Raw genomic sequence first — 24059 nt, forward strand, 5'->3', positions numbered from 1 at the left:
ACAACTGAGAAAAGGAAGTTGCCTACAATTCAGAGCAAAGCACGTGATGAAACAGCAGCACACTCATGACTTCTGGAATCACTGAGCGGGTAATTCAGCCTTTTCAAGCTGCAGTGGTGAATCACCAAGTGTTTTTCTGGGTGTGAGCCTTCAGGGAACACGTTGGCTGGAATGGAAGTGACCTCGACAACAGGCATAAATCTGGGGCATTCCTAAAGCAGAAAGGCAGCGGGTCAAAGGACACAGCTAGGATTTAATTGTGGCTGTAATTAAAGAACCATTCGTCAGGGCTTGAGAATGCAGATCTATTACATGTCTCAGACTAGATAGGTGTTGTTAGCAAATGATAATTACATATGCTACCTTCAATAGAAAAGTAATTCAAACTGGAATGTAACCAGGTTGTAAAGGCAGCAGTGACTGGGTAAGAACAGCCAAGGGATTTTAATTTCTTTGCCATTCCTAAAGCACTAATGGTGAGACATATGTGTTTGGTTTTGAAGGCCTACGATCAAGATTAGATTTGTTGCAGGACCATTAAATCATTGGAGTGGCATTCGGGATAGGTTTGGTTGTCTGTGTGTGATCACAAAATGGCGATCACAGAATTATTAAAACTGTAACATTCGGACAAAATGCTAAGAAATTGTAACATGCTCCAGCGTTTTCAAAGTGAATACAAGCTTGTAGCCACACAGTAAGCGTGCATATCCATGTATCTTTGTACTCTTTAATTCTCCACGCCAATCTATAGAATAGGTTACCTCATAATATTTTAAGAACCTTCAAAAATATGTTGTTGAAAAAGCAAATAAACAGAGCCAAGCTAGCACAGAACAGCTGGTACATCAACAGTGCTCCTGAGCCCTGGAAGAACAGGCATCCCTACAGAAAGCAGGCAGAGGAATTGCTCCCTGACTGATTCTTTGATTCCTGCTAAAACTTGATTTATTTAGGTGTCTTCAGAGCAGCAAAGCATGAGTGTGCTCTTTGAACACATCCCTTTGCTACGGAATTCAGTAATTGTGATGGCAGACAGTGCCTGGTAGGTTCATTGCTGTGAAGGAGGGTTCAGCTCTTGTGAATTTCCTTAGCTTCACTGTTGACAGAAGCTCCTGAAGAGACAGAAGTTTTGAAGGACAACGAGGGGAAACTGTGTTAAAGCTTTACAAACCTCCGTTGCTGCTCACTGTTACAGGAACTATGAAAAGTCAGAAAATACAGAATTTACCCCTATATATTTCCTAAGCAGCCATGAGACATAAAAGAAAATGCAAAGAAGCAGTGTGCAATTTCCTGAAGCTTGAGAAAATGAAATTTTGTTTTGCCTTGACCAGTTACATAAGCATAAAGAGATTTTCTGCAGTCAGAAACTCTCCCTGGTTTGGTAAATCCCAACATACACATTCCATCAGCTCAGGCAAAGCTAAAAGTATTTGCAGTTTGGCAGAGGGTTTTCCTAATGAACAATTAGCATTTATCTCACAAATAATATTGCTTTGTTTTAGTCTCTCATAGAACAAAAACAAGGCTGAGTTTTAAAAGCCTCCTTAAGAAATTACTGCTGTAAACTAGTAAAAATCCTTCCTTTGCACTTGAAGACAGGGAAAATAGCCTGGGGTGGGCTAAGCTGTATGTTCAATCCAGGCATTCTGGTCCACTGACACCTGCAGTGAAAGGTCCTGCTCTGGCGGCTGGATAGCAAAACCTGGTATGTAGGACCATCTCCTCCACCCAAAAAACCCACTAATGTCACAGAGAAAAGGCTGCTGGCTTTTCCACATAGGTTCCATATTACTCTGTGTACCAAGCATCTGGGCTGGGCAGTATTATCCTTACTCATGTTGATGAGTAATTACAACACTGACGCGAGCATGTGAACACCAACCTTAGCAGAGGTTGCAAAATCTCCTGCATACCTCTGCACTTGTTTTAGCTATCAGGAAACTGTTCTCTAACCTCCTGCCTGAGTGGAGTAAGCTATAACACCTATCAGCATGAGAGAAAGCTACTGTGGAAGGGTAGCGGACTGGCAGCATGAGGTTGTTACATTCCTTGTCTTTGTGTTGTGATGTCCTGTAGCCCCGGGAGAGCTCTCTCCAAAGCCCAAAACAAGAGACTTCCTCTCAGATGTGAAAAATTCTGCATCAAGGCCAAGTGACTTCTTTCTCATCTACCCTCCTGCAGAGCTTGTCCCTTAAATGAAGCTTTGCTTCCACGTTTTTAAAGCTTGTTAATTATTTTTCCTTGGAATATGTTACCAAAGAGATGGATGTATTCTGATTGGATTTCAATCAGTTTCTCATCTTCATGATAGGGTATTTATTTTTATTTGTTATTTTCCCCCTGGAAAGAAAAGAAGAAACAAGCTACAACAGCAACAAACAGGAAAATAAAACACCGGTCTCAAAACAACAGAAAGCCATTTATTTCTCTGCCCAGTTTAGGAAAACAGATTGTGTTTAAAAAGATGTGAGCTAATGTGCTCTTAACACCCCCACTCCCAAACACATTAATCATACACGCTGGCTTAAAACAGGTTTACCATATCTCAGAGATTACAATCAGTCTTTGTCTCTTCCCTAGCTGGCTTGCTTTTAGATGTGACCTCCTTTTCTCATCCAGACACGTGCTCTTCGTCTGCTGGGACTGCTCTGCTTTAAACCCATCCTGACAGTTACCTTGCTTCTCAGTCTCTCCCAAAGGACCGAGACTATTCCAGGTGGTTTCCTCAGACTATAATTAGCTGCTTCCCTCTTTCCTCTCTGCAGCTTTTCTCCCTGTCTTCTGCAGTCTCATCCCCCATCCTGTCCTGCTTGGAGTATATGTAAAAGGAAACGCTACACTATGGGACTAAAAGCACATTGTTTAATGAAGACAAAAATACCAAATTTTATAGTAAAAAATCAATACTTTCTTCCTTTTCCATTAGGCTGCAACGTATCCTCTTGTTACCCAAAATACACACTGCCTGCTTGTTACTGAAATACGACATCCTTTTCATTTTTCTAGTCCATGTTATTTCCTTGTTTATTTTTGTAGAGAGCATACAGTGTTTTCCTTTCTTGCTCTAGTATAGTCCTCTCCCCTATGGCAAAGTAAATGCATATTAAGTTTCATCTCTGTTTCTGTCAGCTGAACAGCTCCTGAAAATGTAAATCCAGAAGCAGCTCTCCCAGATTCAAGATTTAACCTAAGATGTGACTATTCGGCTCATAATGGATTGGAAGCTGAGAAGTCTCCAAGACCTTACAAGCAGAAAAGCCTTCTTCCCAAATTTCCACATCAGTGTCAGAGAGACTGCGGTTTGTTTAGCGGAGTTTAGTGTCAGTACTTAATTTTAAGCTTCTCCAAAAAGAAAATAATCTTCTAACAACCAGCTCTGCAAATTTAAGAAAACCAGCTTAGTTAAAACAAATTGTGCAGCACCTTTTCAGCTCTTCTCAGCTCAATTACGCAAGTCTCAACGCTCGGTTCACCAAAACAAGAAGAAATAAAACAAGGCGGAAAGGCTATTTGAAGAAATTTCATGTGTTAGTTTATCCAAGCTTTGAAATCGAAATGTGGCGATTATTAGAATTCCTTTGTGATTTAACACAACGGTGTTCCTGTCCTATTACAAAAGGATGCCTTGGAATTACTACAAAGGAGGACATGTTACAAAATAATTTTAAAGCCTTTTTTGAAGGCTTTGTCAAATGTACTGTTATCTGTGGAGCTGTATTCCATAGATATGGAATACAAACAAATACGCAGCAATTCAAAGAGCAGTTTGGAATTGGTTTGGAAACGTAGCAACCATTTGTCCTGATGATTTTCTTTTTTTTAAATCTTTTTAGCTTATGGTGCTTAGTAGGACACCTGTTTACCCCCCCTTTGGAAAAGTCCAAATGGAATATAGCAGTTTGATGCTGCAAAGTAGGAAGGAGGTGAAAGCAGGAAAAAAAACAGTGAAATTCCAGACCTTCAAACAGAACAGAGAGAACAATTTTTATGAACTACATATTTGCAAAACCTCTGAATAATTGAAGAATAGAGGGTAGGAATTTTCCTCTGAAGAGAATGTTTCCTCTTCAGTAAGTTACCAGATGCAAACTATTTTTCTAATTAGAGAATCTGAGCGTGTGCGTTTCACAGAAAGCAGATGTAAAAGAGATCAAAATGCCATTCATTCAAAAAAAAAACCAAAAACCCAGTGCTTTCATTTAAAAAGCCACAGATCCATTGTCAAAATCCTAAAGCCAGGAACTGCATAACTGCAGTCACATCTGAGTGATTTGGGCCTTACATTGCACGTTCGGAAGTGACTGCAGATCAGTGCTCCAATGCAGGTACCCAAAGCACTGTTCCAAACATAGGGCCTACACAGCACCGGTCCGATATCAGCCTTAGTCCTGGGAAATTCTAAATCATTTCCTTGCTTCCTTCATGTTGGCTGTATTAGTTGAACTGTAAGTCTGAAGTTTTTCATGTACCGAATCCAGCTTCCCCACACAGTCCAAAAGGATGCTGCATGTTTATATACACCAGTTTCAAATTTAATTGCCCTATCAGAACGGTAGAATAAACACCCATTTAAGTTCTCTCAAGCTACACAGAAAGTTACGGGCTAGACAAATCTTACTTATTTCCTCTCTACTGCACTACAGGAAATCTGGTTCCTTCTTTTCTGCTAAGATTTTGCCCTGACTCAGACTTCAGCCAAACAAGAACTGGCCTAAGTAGCCAGAGAGAGGGAAGCTGAATTTAAGATACAAGAAAATCAGGTGCATGAGGAATACAGTGGTGAGCAAGCAGTGACTATTATAACCTTAGATAACTCAGGGGTGGAATTATCTGCCTGTTGATTCTACTCATGTTGTTCCATGAGCACTTGAGAAAGCTGGGAGCAGTACAGAGAGGGGCAATTGAGCAATGAAGGACTGACATTTAAAGGCAAGGAATGTGTTCTTCTACAAATGAGGTGGTGGGTAAGATGATGTATGTGGTGAAATAGAAGCTCCAAATATCAGAATCTCCAAAACAAAGCAGATATCTGATAAAATTCAGAGCCAATAAAGACAAAATAAATGGAATATGTATGTATATATACCTGAATTTCCACATTTGAAGGGCTCGAAAATAGGTCTCCTTTGAGAAGAATTAGTTTTGTGCAACTGCAAAGAACAGCCGTCTGCCTGGTGAAAGAAAGGAAGTGTTGAAAATAAGCAGTATGGCTTCCCAAATACCAATAGCAATGGAGGAAAATACTGAATAAGTCTGTATTAATTAGCATTATCTAGAGGAATTTCTGGTAGGCAGATTGCATTTAGCTGAACAGGAAACCATTTAGCATGTGAGCGCACAACTTCATTTATTAGTGGAGGAAACTTCCTATGGAAGATTTGTATTAAGAGTGGCCAAATTGTGGTACAGGGGCACAAAACTGGCATCAACATGCAGAAAAGGCACATCACTTTCGACTTTTGTTTTTAGATGATCTTCAGCCCCTTAATACATTAGGGCACCTCCCAGTGCATTGCTGCCACAGCCAGATGAGAACAAGCCTCGGGGAGCAAAGTGCAGCAGTAGTAGCATGCTGCCAGGCCCCAGCACTGTGCTGGCTCGGGCTGTCACTGTGCCAGCACAAAGTGTCATCACACAGCCCTTAGTCTACTGCTGCTTTAAAACATGACTGCATCTCCCCTCCTCACTTGGATGGCTCACTGAAAGCCCACAGAAGAATCTGCTAGTTCAGCTTTCCCAACAATCAGCTTACTGCAAAACCTGGATGGCGCTAAGAAGGGAGGGAAAATAATAGATGCTATAAGATTACCCTGAACTGCCTATTGCTATTCATGTTCCAGAAGACAACTCTTAAGGACAGCAAATATGCAAGGTCAGTTATTTTTGAAGCTAAATCTGTTTGTTCATGAGGATACCTGAAGGAGGCCTGCTGCCAAGGAAGCTAAGGGAGCAGGCGTCTGCAGGAAGGAAGCACATCTGCCTATCACACATAGGGAGCAGCTCTGAATCCCAGGGGAACAGCCCTTCAGCTGAAGTTCCTCTCTGCCTGTTCATCATCCTTTCCCAGATCACACGACAAAGAGTCTGGAAAGTTCAATCCTATAAATCATCTGACCTTGAGGAGCAGCCTGCCATTACAGCTGCTTTTGTACAAGGATGCTTCTGAGCAGCTGCAGCCTTAAAAAAATCCCCAGATGGTTGCTGCCAGTTGGGCCAGAGCCGCAGCTCAGCAGGAACCGCTGGGGACTGCAGGCACAGGGTCAGCAGTGGCAGAGGTGGCCTGGAAGGTGAGGATGTGGGTGGGCTTCTACATGCTGGATAAAGCAGCTCGACAGACTGGAAATCCAGAGGTACTAGGATGAGGGAGAGCCCTGATTTTGGTCAGTGTTGCAGCTGGAGCACCAACTTGGGGTAGTGTTGGTACCTAGGGCTTGACTGTCACGCACAGCAACATGCGACCAACTCAACTACTAAAGCAGTATTATGGAGAAAACTCCTGCTATCTGAAAATGAAATGAGCAAATAAATTTCTTCAGCCTGAAGTCCCCAACATGCCTTGAGAAGAGCAAAAAGAAGTATGGTGTAGTGATACGTTTAGGTTTGGAAGGGGCACAGCCAGGCAGAGAGCTTGCAATCATACTGCTTGCAAGTATCTGTTCAAACTGGGGTGGGGGGGGGGAAAGGGTGAATGTGCAGCTTATGCTGGGAAACAAAGACTGGAAACAGAAGATTCGCAAACCAAAACTGCAAATATTAGCAGGTCTTGTGCCTCATTGCTGCGATCCAGGCTTCATTTTTGTGTGTGCGTGTGTGTTTTTGGTTCTTTTGAATGTCAAATTCCGGTCCCATTTCCTCTTTCATTTGTTATGATGACTTTAGAAGAGTATCATTTCAATTTAACTCTTCTACACCATTGTCTGTACAGGCAGTATTTTAAGTCTTGGACTGATGTAGCAATGACTGGCAAAAGGCAGCAAGCTCATGATAAAGAGCCCCTTTTGGACAAACCCATCACTGCAGACGGACCAAACTGTGAAGCGGTGGACAAAAAGCACAGGTGGGCTCAAGCAAATTAGGAAAAGTATTCTGTGATACAGCAGGTTCTCTTTGTCCCCAGGTCTGGGGACATCCCACAGGTAATCATATTGCTGTGAGGTAATTAAGGTTTGTCTGCCAGTTGGACGACACAGGGCTCTTTTACATCTTCACTAACTATTGCTCACGTCAAGACCAGCTGTGTTCACTCTTTCTGCTTCCAAACAACAAAAAGGAGCAGAGCTCAGAACCCAAAAAAAAAAAACCAAAAAATGAAAGGCTTTGTGTGGCTAACCACAAACAAGGCACATGACTGAGCGCTGCATCTGTTACATCCCTCTCAAGTTCAGAAACTTTGGACAAGGATATTCTGCAAACTTAAAGGGGAAGTCTCAGTTCACAGAATGCAATTCTTGCTCCCCATTGAATTACATTTTACATTTTACTACCTGTCGTCCTCCCACAATTAGAAACTCTGCCCTTTGGAAAGGAAGCTGCAGAGTTTCTCTCTGTCTGCTTTCTTTAACCTCTGTGTGAAAGTCAGATTTCCTGGAAATTTCTGCAGCTTTTTGGACAGCTGCCCTTACAGGGGAAATAAAACCACCCCTAAGGATCCTATTGATAATTCAGTGAAAAGAACTGTTCAGCTGGTGTGAATGAAGATATGAAATGCTTACATCCCAAGGGTATCATTTTTATTTTAGCACTGCTAATGAATGAAATGCTTGCGTAGACTTGGTAGTAATAGTGGATGGGCTGTCAAAAGAATTTTAAAACTTATTCCTGTAAGGTGTCTTGGAACTGCCGGCTATACGTTTAATGCTCTTCCTAATGAGCTGTCCAAAGTGAAATATTCTTTTTTGCTTATACATCTTTTTCTTTTCTTTTTTAATCCAGATCTGAGGCAGTGATTATAAACAATTTCTTAGATACTTAAAATTTTCTGACCGGCCCACAGTTGCATAATTCCTCAGTAGCAATGCAAGGTATGCAGACTACAAAGCCTGCTTTGTAGATGATCATCTTGCCAGAGGCTTTGCTTTTTTCTTCAGTTATACAGCATTATCTCCTTACTAGGATAGCACAGCCTTTATTGGCTATGACTTTAATGCACAAAAATTATGGTAAAAAGGAACCTCAGGACTCCAAGTCCATTTTTCGAGATAGGAAAAACTATGTAAAAGGAGTACATCTAGTTACACAATAATGAAAAAACGACTACTTTTTTCTTTATTCCTCTTTGAGTTTGTCTGGTCTGGATTATGAATTGAAGAACTAACAGAATCACAGAACCACAGGGGTTGGAAGGGACCTCCAGAGATCATCGATTCCAACCCACCTGCCAAAGCAGGCTCCCTACACCAGATCGCACAGGTAGGTGTCCAGGCGGGTCTTGAATATCTCCAGAGAAGTAGACTGTATGTCAGAAGAAATTTTGGGTTCTATCCTTGGCTTTTTAAAGGATCTTATCACGTGTGTGCAGTCAGCTGAAGAGCAAAGAGCAACTCCATGATTCTCTATGGCAGGAGAAAATGGAAATGAGCCACAGGCATTCAGCACTCCTCATAGAGCCAGCAGCAATGAGAATCAATAGTGCTGATAGTGCCTCACTTGCTCAAGTCAGAAAACAGCGTATTTGGATATAGTGTACTTGTACTTTTTGAATATTCCCTTTACTAAATCATATTCAAGTTCTCAAGAAAACTGAGTTCAAAACCTGTCGAGCATAGCAGTCATTGTGTTGAGACCCAAATGAATAGAAAATATTAAGAAATATCCAAATGCAGGCCAACAGAAGTGTATAAAATGCACGAGTATACAGTGGTATATATTTATATATACATGGTACGCTAACAATCTACATACAGGCCTAAAAGGAATGCAAAAAATCAGAATGATCCTTGTGTCAGGTGTTTCAGGTTATCTGTCCCATTCCTTGAACAAAAAAGCCTGTTTTGTTTCATATCATTTATTTCAGAGCATATTCTATGTAACCAGCTTTACGAAAAATGAAACAAAAATTGCTTTCTAGGTGTCCAGCAGCATTTTGTTTCCCACCCTTTGAATTTTATTTATTTAGTTATTTTCCAATGTATCTTTTTCCCCCTCTTCAGCTGTCACCCGTTCCTTTCATGGCCTTTTGAAAGAGAAAATGGAATCCAGGAAGTCCAGCACCGGCATGGTTTAAAACTGTTGACTTTTACAAAAACGTGTTAAAAAAGCCCCACCCCTTCAGAGCACAGAATTTGAGCTTAGCACAGCACTTTCCCCCAGTGTAAAAAATTCATACGCAACACAAAGCCAGTTTTAGCTGCGTATTTATTACAAATATAACTATGTCAAATCAGGATTTAGGAGAAAAATAACAACATAGTATGCCAGAGTTCAGATAATAGCGGTGCTTCATTGCCAGCTCGAAGGATACAAAACCCTGAAGTCCAAAGCAAATGTACAAAGTACAGTTTTTCTCAGAACTGCTTATTCAGGGACGAATTCTGAGAATGAAAAACTGAAAGGAATGTTGGTGCAATTCTGGGTACGTTTTTCTACAGCAGCTTTTTGTGCTGGGGAGGTCTTACCCCAACATCCTATGGTATTTCAAGATCTGCTAGTTCCATAGTGACCTTCCAGCCCCAGGTGCAGAGTACTGTTTAGAAGGATCAGCCACAGAGTTGTGGCTAAATGAGTTTGGGGCCTTTTTAGTCAAAGACTCAGACTGTAATATAAAGGAAAATAATAACATTTTTCCTTGGAATGTTTCAATAGATGTATTTTTCATGTACAGTTTGCAGATGATGGCACATTGTACAGAGCTATGCATACAGTTGCCAGCTGTTCTCCTGTTCTGTGCAGCTAACCTTAGGTTTCATGTATAAAGCAACTGCTATTATTTTCTGTCCAGTTTTGGAGAGGGGAGGACAGAGGAAATAGGACAAAGCAGTATTTAATTCATATTGCTATCTGGCAAATGTCAGAGAAATTGTATTAACTTCTGCTTAACAGAAACTCTGGTCAGCTGGGAGGACACACAATACCTAAAGAACCTCTCGGGGAGGTACGTGTAACCACGCATGCATGGCTTCCAATGATAAAGAATACCCTACTGCTATGTCTTATCTGCAAGTTAAGCCGTTGCTTAAACACTTCATTTTAAGGCTTCAGAAATTGGAAATCTGTACCCCTTTTTATTTAAACAAGAAGTGTATCAGGTGAGAAAGTTACACGTGATGATTAAAAAAGAGCAGGAGAAGTATGAAATATCTTTGTAATTAATTAACCCCTAATCAATGCTAGGTTTTCAGGATCAATTAGTAGTTATAATTGGTTTTCAATCCGTAGCTAACGGCACGTAGCATGGAACTAACCTTGTTCACATCAGTGGGGAAAGAAGAAAAATTACTTCTCACTTCATGAAATACCTTTGCAAATGAAGACCTTGGACAGCATGCTCTCAGTGTGCCTCTTACTGACATTCTGACATTTATGTGCTTGACATGCTGCTGTTCCATTTGCAAAGTTGATGTCGCTTAGCTGATGAAAGGTAATTAAATCGTTCCATAAAATGAACACTGAAAAATGGTAGTGTCTTTATTGCGAAGCCAACAATGCAGCAATGACCCAGGAAAGACGGGTGACTCCAAAAGATTGATACATTTCCATGCATTGTCTGGGTAGTGTTAAGGGCACAACCTGCGAGCAGGGAGAAATCCAAGGTGCACCAACTCAAGGCACGCCTGAGGACGGCAGCTTAGAGACATGCAAGTCATTGTTCTTTCTCTATCTTCTGCATGAAGGTTATCTAAATAACACTCTTTTTAATTTATCGTTCCCCTCCAGGCTTGCTTAAGTCAGCACAGCCCATACAAGGACACTGACTTCAGTTGATGGTGAAACTACAGTCAGGCCTTGCCCAGCAGAGAACAGCGTTTACTGGTAAATATCCTTTCCCAGAGTCCATCTTGAATTAAAAAAATTGGACAGTGCTATTAGTGGAAGCTTTTCACTTGATTAGGGTCTGCAACAGATCACTTCTCAATGAACTCTGTAGCAGCAGTGGTTCTTGGAAATTGATACAGGCAGGTTAATGGCAAACATACATACTTAGCTGAAATCTACAGAGAAAATATTAAAAAACAAACAAACAAAAAAAAGGAACATGTGCTTGGTAAAAGATTTTATTCTGTTGTTGACGCTTTTTGTTTCTCTGAGGTTGAGATATTTAACTATTAAAGACAACCTTGGGGCTTTGTTACAAAGTGGATAATGAGCCAATTGTGTTTCAAAGCTGATAAGCTCCATGCAGAGCCCTCTTTTTCCAGCCTACAGAAATGCCACTAAGACTTTTGCATGTCTAGAGCTAAGCAGACCTCCAGTCTTCATCCATAAGGACTCAGCTTGGTAGCAGAGTTTTCTGCTACCAACTGGAAATACTAGGTGACTGCTATTGGCAAATCATTGTTATTTGGCCCCTTGCATTAAGCAACAATAAGGCTTGCAGTAGGAAGGGATGCATTTATTTGTAATCCACTGTGATTCCTGAGAACGTCTTTGTTAAGGCAAGAGTCAATGGCAATTAATTGTTAACAATATTGGAAAGAATACAGCAAAATAATAATAGCATTTCCTTCATCCCTCAGACCTGTCAGGCAAGAGTTATTTTTATGATTAGTTCACAGTGAAAAACTGTAAACTGGAGATTGTGGGCATATAGAGAGGCTGAACAAATGGTGGCTTTGTTCCTTACTCCCCAGGTGGCCGAGCAGTGCTCTGTTAAACCACACTGGTCAGCAGCTGTAAATGAAGCTCTTCTGGCCATTGTCCTGACCACAGGTGAAGAATGACAGACTCCAGCTGATATGAAAGCTCCAAGTTTAGTATAAATCACATAGAAAAACAGGCAGGGAATACCTATACCTGCACACTGCTTGACCATTAGCCATCTGGCTAATACACTTTTAAACCACTCCAACAGTCTGCTGACCAGAAAAATTTTTTGTCCTGGTAGCCAAAGTAATCCTAAGCAGGGTGGACACAAGTGATTTACTGCAATCAGAAATCAGTCCCAGGCCCTTTTTCCTTGCTAGCACTGTGGACACAGCTATGCCACCTTTAAACTGTGGCAAACTTTAGATGGCACTTCTGTCTAGAATCTCTATCCCAACAGCTTAAATGAAGAAGGGATGCATACAAGCAGTCATTAATAAGTTCCACTCTTTCACCTAGAAGTTTCCATTTTCTGGCTTCAAAAATGCCAGATTTCTCCCAATAAGACACCAGGTGCACATGGCAGAGGTGGGTTTCATGTGGTCTGTGAACCTCTCTATAACTGTTGCCACCAGATTTCCTCCTCAGCCTTTGTTGTGGTCCTCCATCACACCTTCCCCAAGGCTGGAAATTGAGTAAGATGTCTTATTCTTTGTGAGATGTTGGCACAGTGTCTGACAGCAATGGCACAGCCCCTGGCTGGATGCCCAGGGAGGTTGTGGATGCCCCGTCCTTGGAGGTGTTCAAGACCAGGTTGGATGGGGCCCTGGGCAACCTGATCTAGTAAATGTGTATGTTCGGTGGCCCTGCCAGGCAGGGGGGTTGGAACTACATGATCCTTGAGGTCCCTTCCAACCCGGGTCATTCTGTGATTCTGTGATTCTGTGGATTCTTGAGGCTGCATCCCTGCTGCCGTGCATCAAGGCCCGGCAGCACCAGTGTTGAAACACACGCCTCTGTGAAAGCAGCAGAATGAGCCCGGCAGAGGGGATATTCGTCTCCTCGCTGTTTAGAATCTTTGTGTAGAGGGAACCGAGGGATAACGACACCAAACAGATAACGAAAGAGTTCTGTGAGCTTTTCAGTGGCCGGAGCAGGGTTGCCCGCGTGGTCGACACCGCGGGCACTCCACAGGCCCGGAGCCGCCCCGCTCCAGGAATACGAATTTGAGGCAAAAGCCGACAGAAACGCGAAGGCTTCACGGGGCCGGGGGATGGGGACTCGCCCGCCCTTGGGGCCTGGCCGGGGCGGCTCCCCCGGGGTTCCCCCTCCCCCTCCAGCCCTCACGGCGACGGGGCGGGGGGGCAAAGCGCCGGGGTGCGGGGGCTGCGGGGAGGGGGCACGGCCTCGCCGCCACACCAGCAGCAGCCGCCTGCCCAGCGCCGGGCCGGCTGCTGAGCCGCCCAGCGGCCCCCAGGCGGCGGCGGCGACCGGGGGAGGTGAGGAGGAGCCGCCTGCGCGGCCCAGCGGCGGCGGGCGGGCCGGACGCGGCGAGCGAGCAGCCGCGGGCCGCGGCGGGGAGGGCAGAGCGGCAGCCGAGCCTGCAGCGGCGGCGCCATGGCCACCAAGGTGAGCGGACCCCGGCACCGCGCGGGGGGCGAAGGGGCGGCTCCGGGGCGCCCCCTGCTTCGAGCGGGCCCCGCGGTGGGGTCGGCGGCGGTAGCTCCGCTGGGCAGTGAGGGAGAGAAGGAGGGCTGCGTTATGGGGTCTGGGGAGCGAGTCCCCTCCCCGGGCCTGCCCCTCGCCGCCGGGAGGGGAGGAGGGGGCTGCCGCCGCGTCGCGCCGCGCTCGGGCCTCGCCGCCGCCCGGCCCCGCGTGGGGTTCGTAGGGGGCAGCGTCCGATCCGAAGTTGTTTTCTGCTGGATTTCCGCCCCTCGCCTCGCCCGGCGTGGCTGCGAGGGCGGAAAGCTGCTCGAGGCCGGGCCGGTGCCGCCCCGTACCCCTGTCCCGTGGCTGCCGGGCGGTGCGGAGGGAAGGAAGGCCTGCGCGCTGCTGGGCCCGCCGTCCCTGCTGCTCTTCCCGAGCCCCACCGGGGGATGCGGGTGCTCCGAGCGCTGCGGCGGGCACGGCTGGTGTGCGGCAGCGGCCGAACCGAGGGGCGGGGGGCTGCGTGCTGCTCCGCACAGAAAGCTGCGGGTTGGGAAGGCCGTGAGGGCCGGGGCAGCTCTCCAGGGCTGCGGTGTGTGTCCTGCTCTAGGAGTATTAGGGTCTGATTGAGTGGGAAAAGAAAAAGAAGGAAGTGAAATTGTTTTGCTTTGTTCTTCAACAGTATCTATCTGCTATGAATGCAACAGTCGGAATTAGCCCATCCTGTCTGAAACCGATCTCTTTCTAAATTGACAATACTTATTTACTCTACTTGTTGATGAAGGTGGCAGTGCTGTTTTGTCTCTGCTCGTGTAGATGGGTAAACATCATTTACAAGCTGTCTGAATATCACACGAGGCTTTTTGGTATTTGAAGTAATGCTTTCAAACTGATTCGATTCCAAAACTTGCCCAGCCATGCAAACAATGTTTTACTGAGGCACCTGTCATACAGCACGCTGCTCTTGTGGCATTTCTCAGTATCAGAGAGTTCCCTCATCTTCAGTGTGTAGGATTTGATGGCTAAATAGCAGCCTCCAGCCATCCGAGCAGAGGGTAACTCACTAAGCCTTTTCACATGCACCGAAGAAATGGTGTAAGCTTCAACATCATTAATGCAATTGAAGAAGTATCAATATAAGTGAAATTTATGACCTGTACAGGTTTTTAGAATATCATTAATGGACTTAGTTTTGTTGTGGGTGGTTTCCACTGATTTGTGGGCCGTGTGCCTGAACCACGTGTAAGCACACGTAACTACTGCAGGTAGCAATAAAAAGAAAATGACAGGTGTGGATGTAAAGCATAACACATGGTCTACTGAGCAAACACCGAGTTCAAATGCTTTATGTTTTCTTTTTACCTCACTTTGAGCTGTAGCATCTGCCCTCATGGAGTCTCATAACACTGTTTTATCCATACATATGGATGTTTTCACTTTTTGTCAAATAAATGGTTGTGGTCATTACGGCCTTAGAACGAAGGACATGTCATAGTAGCCAGAACTGTATTGAAATCAGGTGGTGCAAGATTTTTTTTCATTCAGCGCTTTGCAAGACATAGTAATTGACTTGTATGTTAAATTTGGGAAGTGATAGTGAAGGCTTGACATTTCTTTTTGATATTATTATCTCAATTAGCTGTTAACAAAGCTTTACTGAAGAGAAGCTTGCTTTATTTTAAGCTTCACCCATGAGTTAGGTCCCTTTCAGCTAATTCTCCTACTTTGGATTTTAATTTGCTGAACTCGTTCAAATGTCAGCTATAATAAAGGATGCCTTTTTTTAATGGAGTAAGGGAGTGACAGGCTCAGTAAACTGTCTTCAGGAACTCCGCCAACTAACAAGTTCCCATTTCACCTGGAAATTGTTTTCCTTTTGAAGCTGCAGACAGATTTGCCACCTTCCACTTGTTCTCTTTCTGAAGGATATCAGAATTATACAAGAAAATGTTGACAAAACGGAGCTGTGACTGGTCACCTGGGGTGTGAATTTCAGAAGCGTCCATGGCGTGACAAGCTGTAGAGCTGGTGGGGATGAGTGGCAGTCAGGCATGGCCAGCACTGCACAGGCTGTTAGTGCTTCCTGTACTAACTCTTGTTTAAACTAGAATGTGCTTTACGAGGAGAAAATGGCATTTCTTCCGTAATTTGTGAACTCTGACCAATCTTATTGCCTTCCACCGTGATAAACCCTGCTGTTTAAGTTCCCAGAGTGCTCTGAAGATGTGGTTTAATCTCATAGTCTCCTAGCTCTTCCCTGCACCATTTAAACTCATGAGAATTCTTATTGAAATACTAAAACTTTCTGGGGGAATAACTACTATTTTCATGAAAACAAACAAACAAAACCCCTTTATTGATGCTCTGCTGGTGTATTAGTTAACCGGCAGCTGGGCAGGGATACTATGTAGGCCCCACGCCCTCTGAGGGCTGTGGGGATTCAGTGTGATGGTGGGAGCTGGCCTCACAGTCACTGCTACCTCCTTGTGCTGATCCTGTGTTGACACTAATGCTTGTCAGGCCTGTCCTTGAGTGACTATGACTCGCTAGAATAGCAAAAGATTAACTGAGGGAGAGCAGTGGAAAAGTTTTTTGCAGTTCCATCTATTGAAGTAGGTAAAAGTTTGCTTGGAGCAGTTGCAAAAGGTTCGGTGCAAGCGCAGAGGGAGACACTTCCATGGTGAAGGCTGGGAATATAATTGGAGAGTGGAAAACAGTGCACATGAGACTTCTGGTGGCAGTTCTTAGGTTAGCTGGATCCTTAACTGCAACTTGGCAGCGGCCTTTCTGGTTTCCCAAGGGCTTGCGCAAAGCCATGTACTCTAAAAGCTGAGGCAAGCTTTAAAAGAAATAAAATTGGGTTGTTCAGGGGGTCCCAGCTTCCAAAGTTTAACAGCAATTTAACTGAACCAAACATGAGAGGTAGGCATATCTGTGTTAAGAACTGATTCAGTGGATATGTTAGCCTTCCTTCAGCAATGGAATTGAACTTACTAATTTGTAGTTTTTGACTGTGCAGTAAAAAGGCAAAATGGGCTTAAGCTTAAAAGTGTGTAAAGAAGCTTAATGCATTTCCAAAACCCAGTTACAAAGAAAATGAAATATCGTAGATGTCTGTCTATGATGGACGGCTTGAAAAAGTTGCCAGTCAGGTTCTCTCATTCTTAATGCTTCTGTGCTTTCTGTCTTGGCTTCTTTGGCCTTTCCTTTTTCCCTGCTGCACTTTGCAAAGTCCCAGCTTTACTCATGCCCTTTCTTTTGTTTTTGAGGTTCATTGAATAGGGAGAGCCACAAATGTCAGGAAGTGATATGCTGACTTTTAATAATGTGCTCCCTACCGTCATCTATTTTTAGAGGTGTTTGTTTAAAAAGGTAGGCAAGTCTGTTTCTTGCAAAGGCTGGTGCTTTGCCCTTTGTGAAGCCAGAACTTCAGGGTGATACCAAGGGAATGCAGTAGGTGAGTGCATAGATGGTCAGGACAGCACTTCTGGAACCTGTGCTGCTAAATGATGCACAATGAGGGGTTTAATGTTTAAGGTGGAGAAAGAACTTGGTTAACTGATTTATAGACGTGCAGTTGAAGTTGGTTAAGTTATTTTCACAAGCTAGCTCTGCAGGTATTGGCAACTTTCACTAGGTTTGACTTCAAAAAATCAAGCATTTTTACTTTGTAACATTAGGGACACCTGTATCTCATCGTGATGTTCTTAATTGCTCACTGGTGTGCCCCGTCCTTGGAAGTGTTCGAGACCAGGTTGGATGGGGTCCTGGGCAACCTGATCTAGTAAATGTGTATGTTTGGTGGCCCTGCCAGGCAGGGGGGTTGGAACTACATGATCCTTGAGGTCCCTTCCAACCCGGGTCATTCTGTGATTCTGTGTCTACTTCAGGAACTCTTCTTTGTTTGTTTATGATTCTGTTAAAAGGTCTGAGCCCTTTTTCACAGGCAGAAGTCCACTGAGGCCAAAGATCTTAGGCTGGATATTTTCTTCTTAAAAGAAGAGAGATATAATGAAAAATAAGTAAAATCTTGCTGTTTAAGGCTTTCAAATACCTCTTGTGAATGTCATTAGCTAGATATACTTGAATTTAGCTTGATTCTTCTACTTGTGCTGAGGGAAGATCATTTTATGCCTGAAAATACCATATAGGATAAAATACAATACTTCAGTCTTACATTATCTTTTGCTGCTCTCCTACTCGTGTAAGGCTCACCAACAGAAGTCTCACATTTTTGTTCCTATGGTTGTGAAGCTGTTTGTATGTTTACATAATGAATCAGGCAGAAACAATTCTTTGTTCTGATTTGCAGCTGGGAAGGGAAATATCCCTCTGTGCCAAGTGCTCCAAACTTTGCATGATGCGAGTCTGCCTTCTGTATTGTCTTGACTCTGACAGCACAAAGGCTGTTCTAGGAAATTGTATCTTAGGAAACTATTCAGTTAATCAATCTTAATGTTATCTGTGAGCTGGGATGAATTTATACTATGCGAATTGCTTTGTACCATGGCCAGTGTCTTTCACTGTTTAAATTCAGCAAAGCAAGACTTAATTGGCAATGATTTCATTTGCAAACTTAGGATGCGATGGAACAAAACTAGTTAGGCTAAGTAGTCATTTTGGTATGGTGGTCTTAATCTCATGAAAAGGTTTTGTTGAGCTGTAATTAAGTAGATGTGAAAATCCTCCTTGGGACTTTTAAAAAGTGGCAACATTGTGCAAGGAGAAGGTGTAAATGTTTTGTGGTAAATACATGCTTACCTCAAATATGTGACCTGTTGATACAGTGAGGTGTTAGGATGAGCTCAGCAACACAAGAAATAACACCATCATTTTTTCTGAAGGTGCAGATTTTTCCGTTCCTCTGTCTTTTAACCTTAAGATCCTTTAAAAGTTCAGTGACAAGTGAGTTACCCTACATTCCAGCAATTGTTAGTGCAAGGCTTCTCATGTAAGAGCCAGCTCTTGAGCTGGCAAGCTGGTGGGGTGTTGAGGTTCTGCATGATGTTATGCTCTGGTAATGATTCCTCTGACTCAGTTTTTCAAAGCTATTTTAAGCACCTGGGCATTGAGTCATCAGGGACTCATTACCAGAGGTCGTCATTTAAAAATACAATTACAGTAGTGAGAGAGAAGGAACTCTGGTATCAGATGTTATGAGCGTCATCTGGTCTATAGACCAAGTGATTCAGATTTTCATTCTGGTCTGATTTTTCCACATAACAGCATCATGTCAGCAAAAAGTCTTTACAGTTAACCGTGGTTTTGTAATGAAGATTATTTTACTCCACTTTTTCCATGCTGTCCTTTGCACGTTGTCTTTCCTCTTTTAGAACCTGTTTTTAATGCCTTCAAAATTCACTTTAAATATGAACATCCCCACATTGTCCTGTTTATGAAAACTTCCTTATTTGATTAGGACGGCTGGCATGTTTCAGAAATGGAAGTTTACAGAGGGAAAGCGAAGTGGGAATTTTGCTGTTTTAAATGGATGGGTTCCATCCTGCACTGTATTTACCTGCAATTGCAACAGCAGTGTTGGAAGCGGTGCTGCAGAACATTGCAAAAGCAGGTTATAGGACCGTAAAACAGTGGGAGTGATTTGTTTCAGCTAACACTGCAGTAGGAGAGATCAACGCTGAGATAACCAGAATTATTTATGTTAAATAACTGCTGCAGTGCTCTACATTTAAAGCTAGAACTTTCCTATTTCAAGGCATGTTTTGCAATTGGAAGGTCACTCAGCTTCGCTTCTGTCTTCTCTGAGAGGGGCAAAAATCAGAGCTTGTGCCTTTACTTCATTGAGTTGTATCTCAGCGTTGTCAGTGATTTGTGATCAAAAAGGAGATTCCCAAGTCACTCCGGGTTTAAAACACAAAGCATTCTTATCCTAATTCCACAAGCAGCACTTCAGTGCTACCAAGGATAAAGCTGTGTGTATTGCTTACTGGAAAATTGCATTGGAGCTCTGAGCCTTATCGTTTTTTTCCAAAGCGTTTTTTCTCATTGAGCTTCATGTGGCTAAGGAACTTCTGTTTAAAATTAAAAAAGAAGTAATTAAAAGCAGAATTGTTTAACTTTGACAGTTCATCCTCTGAGACCCACAGCTCTTAATAGGAAAAGGGCAGGAGACGCAACTACTGGTGTAGGGAGTTGCCCGCATGCAGGCTGGCCCAGCTGCTCTCAGGGAGGGGACGTTCCAGACACGGTGTGGTGTGAAGGGCGAAGGGACAGCCCTGGGTGCTGCTGCTGAGGGCGTGTTTGTGGTTAGCCTGCTAGGTAAGGGCAAAACAGCAGGTTTTTTGTCAGTAAAACCTCTAATTTCCTCCTGTATTTTAGAGCAGCTCTTCAAAAGGAGGCTATATGCAGAGCTTCCCCTGGGTATTAAAGGAAGCTGCTTTACAGGAGGGTTTTCCAGTATGCAAAGTGCGGCTGGAAGGAGGAGGGGGCTGTAGAGAGGTGCTGGCAGCCCAGCTTTAGGCAGGTCTCTGGAGAGTCTGAGCACCGCAGCTGCTTCTGGGTACGCAGCGGGGCCTGACCTGGGTTTTCTGCGAGTGGGACTGACCCAGGTAAAATCCCTCAGTCCCACTCTTGTGTAGTGTGGAACTTGTGTACAGCCAGTGATGGTTGTTTTCTTGCGACTTATCTCTGTGTTGCTGACTTCTGCTCTGACTTGCCATCTGCTCCTCCTTGGCAGAGGAATGGTTGTTTTTATTTTGTGTCTTCATATGCTGTCTCTGTTTATACACAGCAGGTTTTGAACTTGCTCTCTTTTTCTCAGCGTTTAGAGATTACAGTTCTCAATCTTTAGGGCAAAAATAAGTTGTTCTCTTGATTCTAGGTTAAATCAAGCAAAATGTTGGTTTACCTGGCTGGTACAAGCACTAGGTGTGCTCTGGCCAAATCTAATGCCTTCTTATGTAAACTGCTGATTAGGTTGTAACTCTGGAGGTTTGCGCTTTTATACCATGTCAGCAGAAAAGCTTAAAATGCTGGTCTATATTAGGATACATTGAATCAAAGTCAGGTTTTATTTGAAGTAACATCCCTTTTGCGTGCAGGTTGATTGCTTTGATAGTTCTTCATTCGTGTTTAAACTGCCCTGGTGCATTGAGATGTACCACCTCTAACAGTGTGGTGAGTCTGAAAAGGCTTGAAGTTCATTAGATTACCTTAGTGAAACTGTGTGTGTCTCTAATTATTGGGATAATTACTGTTCTGTAATCTCCTCGTGTAAAAGAAGCGCTCTTGTGTGACTGCAAGCTGTCTTAATGAGTAGCTCACAATATGGCTATTTTTTTCTGGTGAATGCTGCTGGCTTGTTCTGAAACCTTTACCTCTTCCTAGTTTTGTTCTTTGGGGACAGGATTGCAAGGGTTTAACGCTACCTGTTCTGAGATCTCAGGCTGATACCAGGAGGATCAACATGGCAGGCTTCCGAAGCACACAGTTACACTTTGGTTTAGCAAACAACTGCAGGCATCGGTAGTTTGATGGCAGGGACACAGTAGTGATCAAATCTGGGAGGAGATTTTGACTTCACTTCAGATAAATGTATCCTGCCTAACACCTGTGAAACAGTCGTGCAGTGCTTGCTCCAGTTGTGTGTGCTGCTGTAACCAGGATTAACCTCCTCAGTTTGGAGACTGTTAAATCTTTAGTCTATTTGGAGACTTGGTATAGACTTGTGCTTAGAAAGGGAAATATGAGGCAGTCTGGGCACTTGGAGCTGTGCAGTAAATTGATTTAGAAAAATGTCTTCTTATAGAGTGGGAGTTCTCTGCTCCTATTTGCAATAGTTTACTAATTGATAGCTGGTTTATAAGGAATGCTTTAAGAGAGAAAAAATACCTAGTTTAAGCACTTAACGCAATAGGATGCTCAGATGTGATTAACAGGAGAATCTGAATCAGTATTTGGAAACATCTCTAAAATCACGTGGGTGTCTTGCCTGTATTTCTGCAGGTAAATTTACCCTGCTTCTATATGGCTTGGGTGTGCGTGGGTTCTGTCATCTGATTCCCTACCACCCCACCAGTATGTCTCTATGGGCACCACCAAGGGTAACTGTGCACCCTTTTGATATGATTCTGCGAGTAAAAGTTCCAAGTGCATAATGTCTGTGTTGGAACTACTACCAAAAAAGTACTGGACTCACCTTAACTAACTTCCAGTCTTCCCTTCTGTCTGGGAGCAGCTGGAACTATCTGAAGGGCCCCTCTGGTGCCTGGCCTGCACTGCCATGGTGTCTCAGTAGATTCACCCTTCCTCAGCTGCCTGTACTGTACTTCAGTTTGATTCTTTCACAGGGCTGCTGCTCACAGCAAGGATTTAAGCAATCTCCTTATTTTTCTGGCTGGTAAATGCAGTTGCATGCACATAGCCAACTTTCCTTAGAACCAATCTGTGCCAAGAGCTGTGAAGAACTTCTGGAATTTGTCAGCTTTCCTGATGGAAAGATATTTTTCAGCAAGGCAATTCAGTCCTGTTCAGTAGTTTACTGTCTGTAAGGTCAGAAGAGCTGGTCTGTCCTCACCTGAGAAGAGCATGAGCTACTGAGGAAGGTTAATATCATTGTCTTTATGACTAGAGAAAATATTTTTTAAGTATCTTCAGCACATGAAAACTTGCCTAATCACTTATTACTTACAGACCAGCACTTAAAATTAGTTGTAAGATGCACTTATTATGCCATTAATGCTAGTTTTACAAGTGCCGGCAGTGTAAGCTGTGTGCATTTTCATGGGAATCAAGTATTTCATTACTGTCCCTTACCTCATAAACACTTAAAACTTTTCCCCCTGTGCCATTTGGAAACTCTTTCTGCTCTGTTAACCATTCCCTTGGATTACCAGGCAGAGCTTTTAATCCAGTGTGTACACTGGATCACGTGTCTGCCTGAAGTACTGGAGTACTGAGCGAAAGGAGGAGTTCCCTGCTCTGTTTCCTCTGCCAATAAACATCTCTTTATTAGCAGGGCAAAATGATGCATGTCCTTGTTTCTTAGTTTTTTATCTGTATTTAATTTGCTTCTGATGTGCTTATAGTCAGTGTTGTTACCTCCAAATGAGTAGCTGCGGGCTATTGAGCTATTTTATAGCCGAAAAATTGCTCAGAAGAAAGTGAGCCAGCAGGTCAAGAGACACATTTTTCTGTTTGTATTTGTGGAGTATTTGTGGAGCTGCAGCTGGCAAGGGAACTTAGAGTAATGACATCTGAATGTTATGATCTCACTTACTGGATGAATTTGCTTTAATTCTGATGTTGAAAATAAAACATACAAAAAAACCCACCTCGATTTGTCAGTGAAGAAAAACCGTCTTTATTGAACAAATGAAATGTAGTTTTTACTTACAGTTTAATAAAATTATGGTATGAAATCACGTTTGAGGAGGTAGTATTAGCATCCTCAGACTGGTAGGTTGGTCTAGGTAGATGCATGGCACACATACAGGAACTGGCATAGTACAGGCAATGTGCATTTTCTCAATCTATGTTTTATTAAGTTAGAAAGACTAGCGTCATTTTAATTTGCCTTGTAATAACTCGTTATCATTTAAACTTCGGCCTCCAAAATGGTGTATATATAATTTCTTGAATTCCTAAGGTAAGGCTTCTGGAGGAGGATGGAGACAATGTTCTTAGAGTCTTTCACCTTTGATTTTCTTTGCTTCTTGTCTCCTGGGAATGCCTGTAAGAGGAACATGGTGTAGAGATTTCTGTACTGGAGGCAAGACAGAAAGTAGCTGCCTTTCCAGGCTCAGAAGCATAAGCACTTTAAGAGCTATTTAACATTTCTTCTTAGATTATCCAAATACACACTTAACATGGTAGTCTGGTAAAAGTATGATAGGTGGACTAAAATGAAGAGGCAGTTTTGTTAAATCATAGCACCAGATACTGCTGTTGCTGCAGTGAAAAACTATTCAGTCCTGGACTATGTAATAGCTTTTGGGTGAAGCCGGGTTTTAGAATAAAGAAGGAAGAAGGTTAAACAAATCAGAATGATGCTATTGTTGGAAGAAAGGTGGTTATACAGAGGTATAACAAAGGCTCCTGCCTCTGTTTCTAAAGCTTTTTTTCCTCTTGACTTTGGATACTAATTGTTCTAATTTTTAGCCTTGTCACATATCCCTTGGGAAGAGCAGCAGTGTGGTAGGAAGAAATGCTGCCTATTTCTGAATGGAATTATTTGCAGCTAGTTCTTTGTCTCTATTCTTTTTTTTTTTTTTCCTGTAGACGTTTCACCATGCTTCCCAAATTATGATTTCTGCTTCTCTAGCGAATTGCTAATTTCTTTGAAAAGATTTATCTGCCCCAGTTACTTTCCAGAAAAGAAACAGGGAATTTGAATTTCTCTCTATGAATCTGAAAGCTACTGCTCCCAGCAGCATGGGAAGTAGGCCATGAAGCTGGAGTGCGCCCATGAACCCACAGTCTGTTTTTGAAGCTGACCAACCTTGTGAATCTCTGTCCCTTGAAAAGTGCCAGACTGAACGGCTGAAGCTCTGACTAATGTGCTAAGTACTAAAAGGAAGGTGCGCATTTATTAGAGGAATATCATGCTTTGAACCTTTTATGGCTATTTTCTTTGTAGCGTGTGCCACCCTTATCTGTCCTAGGGTAGCTGTCACCTTGAACTTCTGCACCTGGGGCCATGCCCACTG

The 24059-nt window shown here is 43.1% G+C and overlaps 1 protein-coding gene across 5 annotated transcripts in view; it reads left to right on the forward strand.

Annotated features, from left to right (window-relative positions):
* Nucleotides 1-8399: 8399 nt before the first annotated feature.
* SNX9 (sorting nexin 9) overlaps nucleotides 8400-24059 on the forward strand; it is a 53634-nt gene continuing 37974 nt past the window's right edge. For 4 of the 5 annotated variants that reach the window (XM_032443381.1, XM_032443382.1, XM_015858335.2 and 1 more), the window contains exon 1: nucleotides 13253-13374. In XM_032443381.1, the coding sequence (XP_032299272.1) occupies nucleotides 13363-13374 (12 nt within the window). In that variant the 5' untranslated portion in view covers nucleotides 13253-13362. Of the gene's footprint in view, nucleotides 8416-10878; nucleotides 10975-13252; nucleotides 13375-24059 lie in introns of those variants that run through there. The other variant, XM_015858337.2, reaches the window with a different exon arrangement.

Source organism: Coturnix japonica, chromosome 3 (genome assembly GCF_001577835.2).
Source record: "Coturnix japonica isolate 7356 chromosome 3, Coturnix japonica 2.1, whole genome shotgun sequence".
In the NCBI taxonomy this organism is placed as follows: domain Eukaryota; kingdom Metazoa; phylum Chordata; class Aves; order Galliformes; family Phasianidae; genus Coturnix; species Coturnix japonica.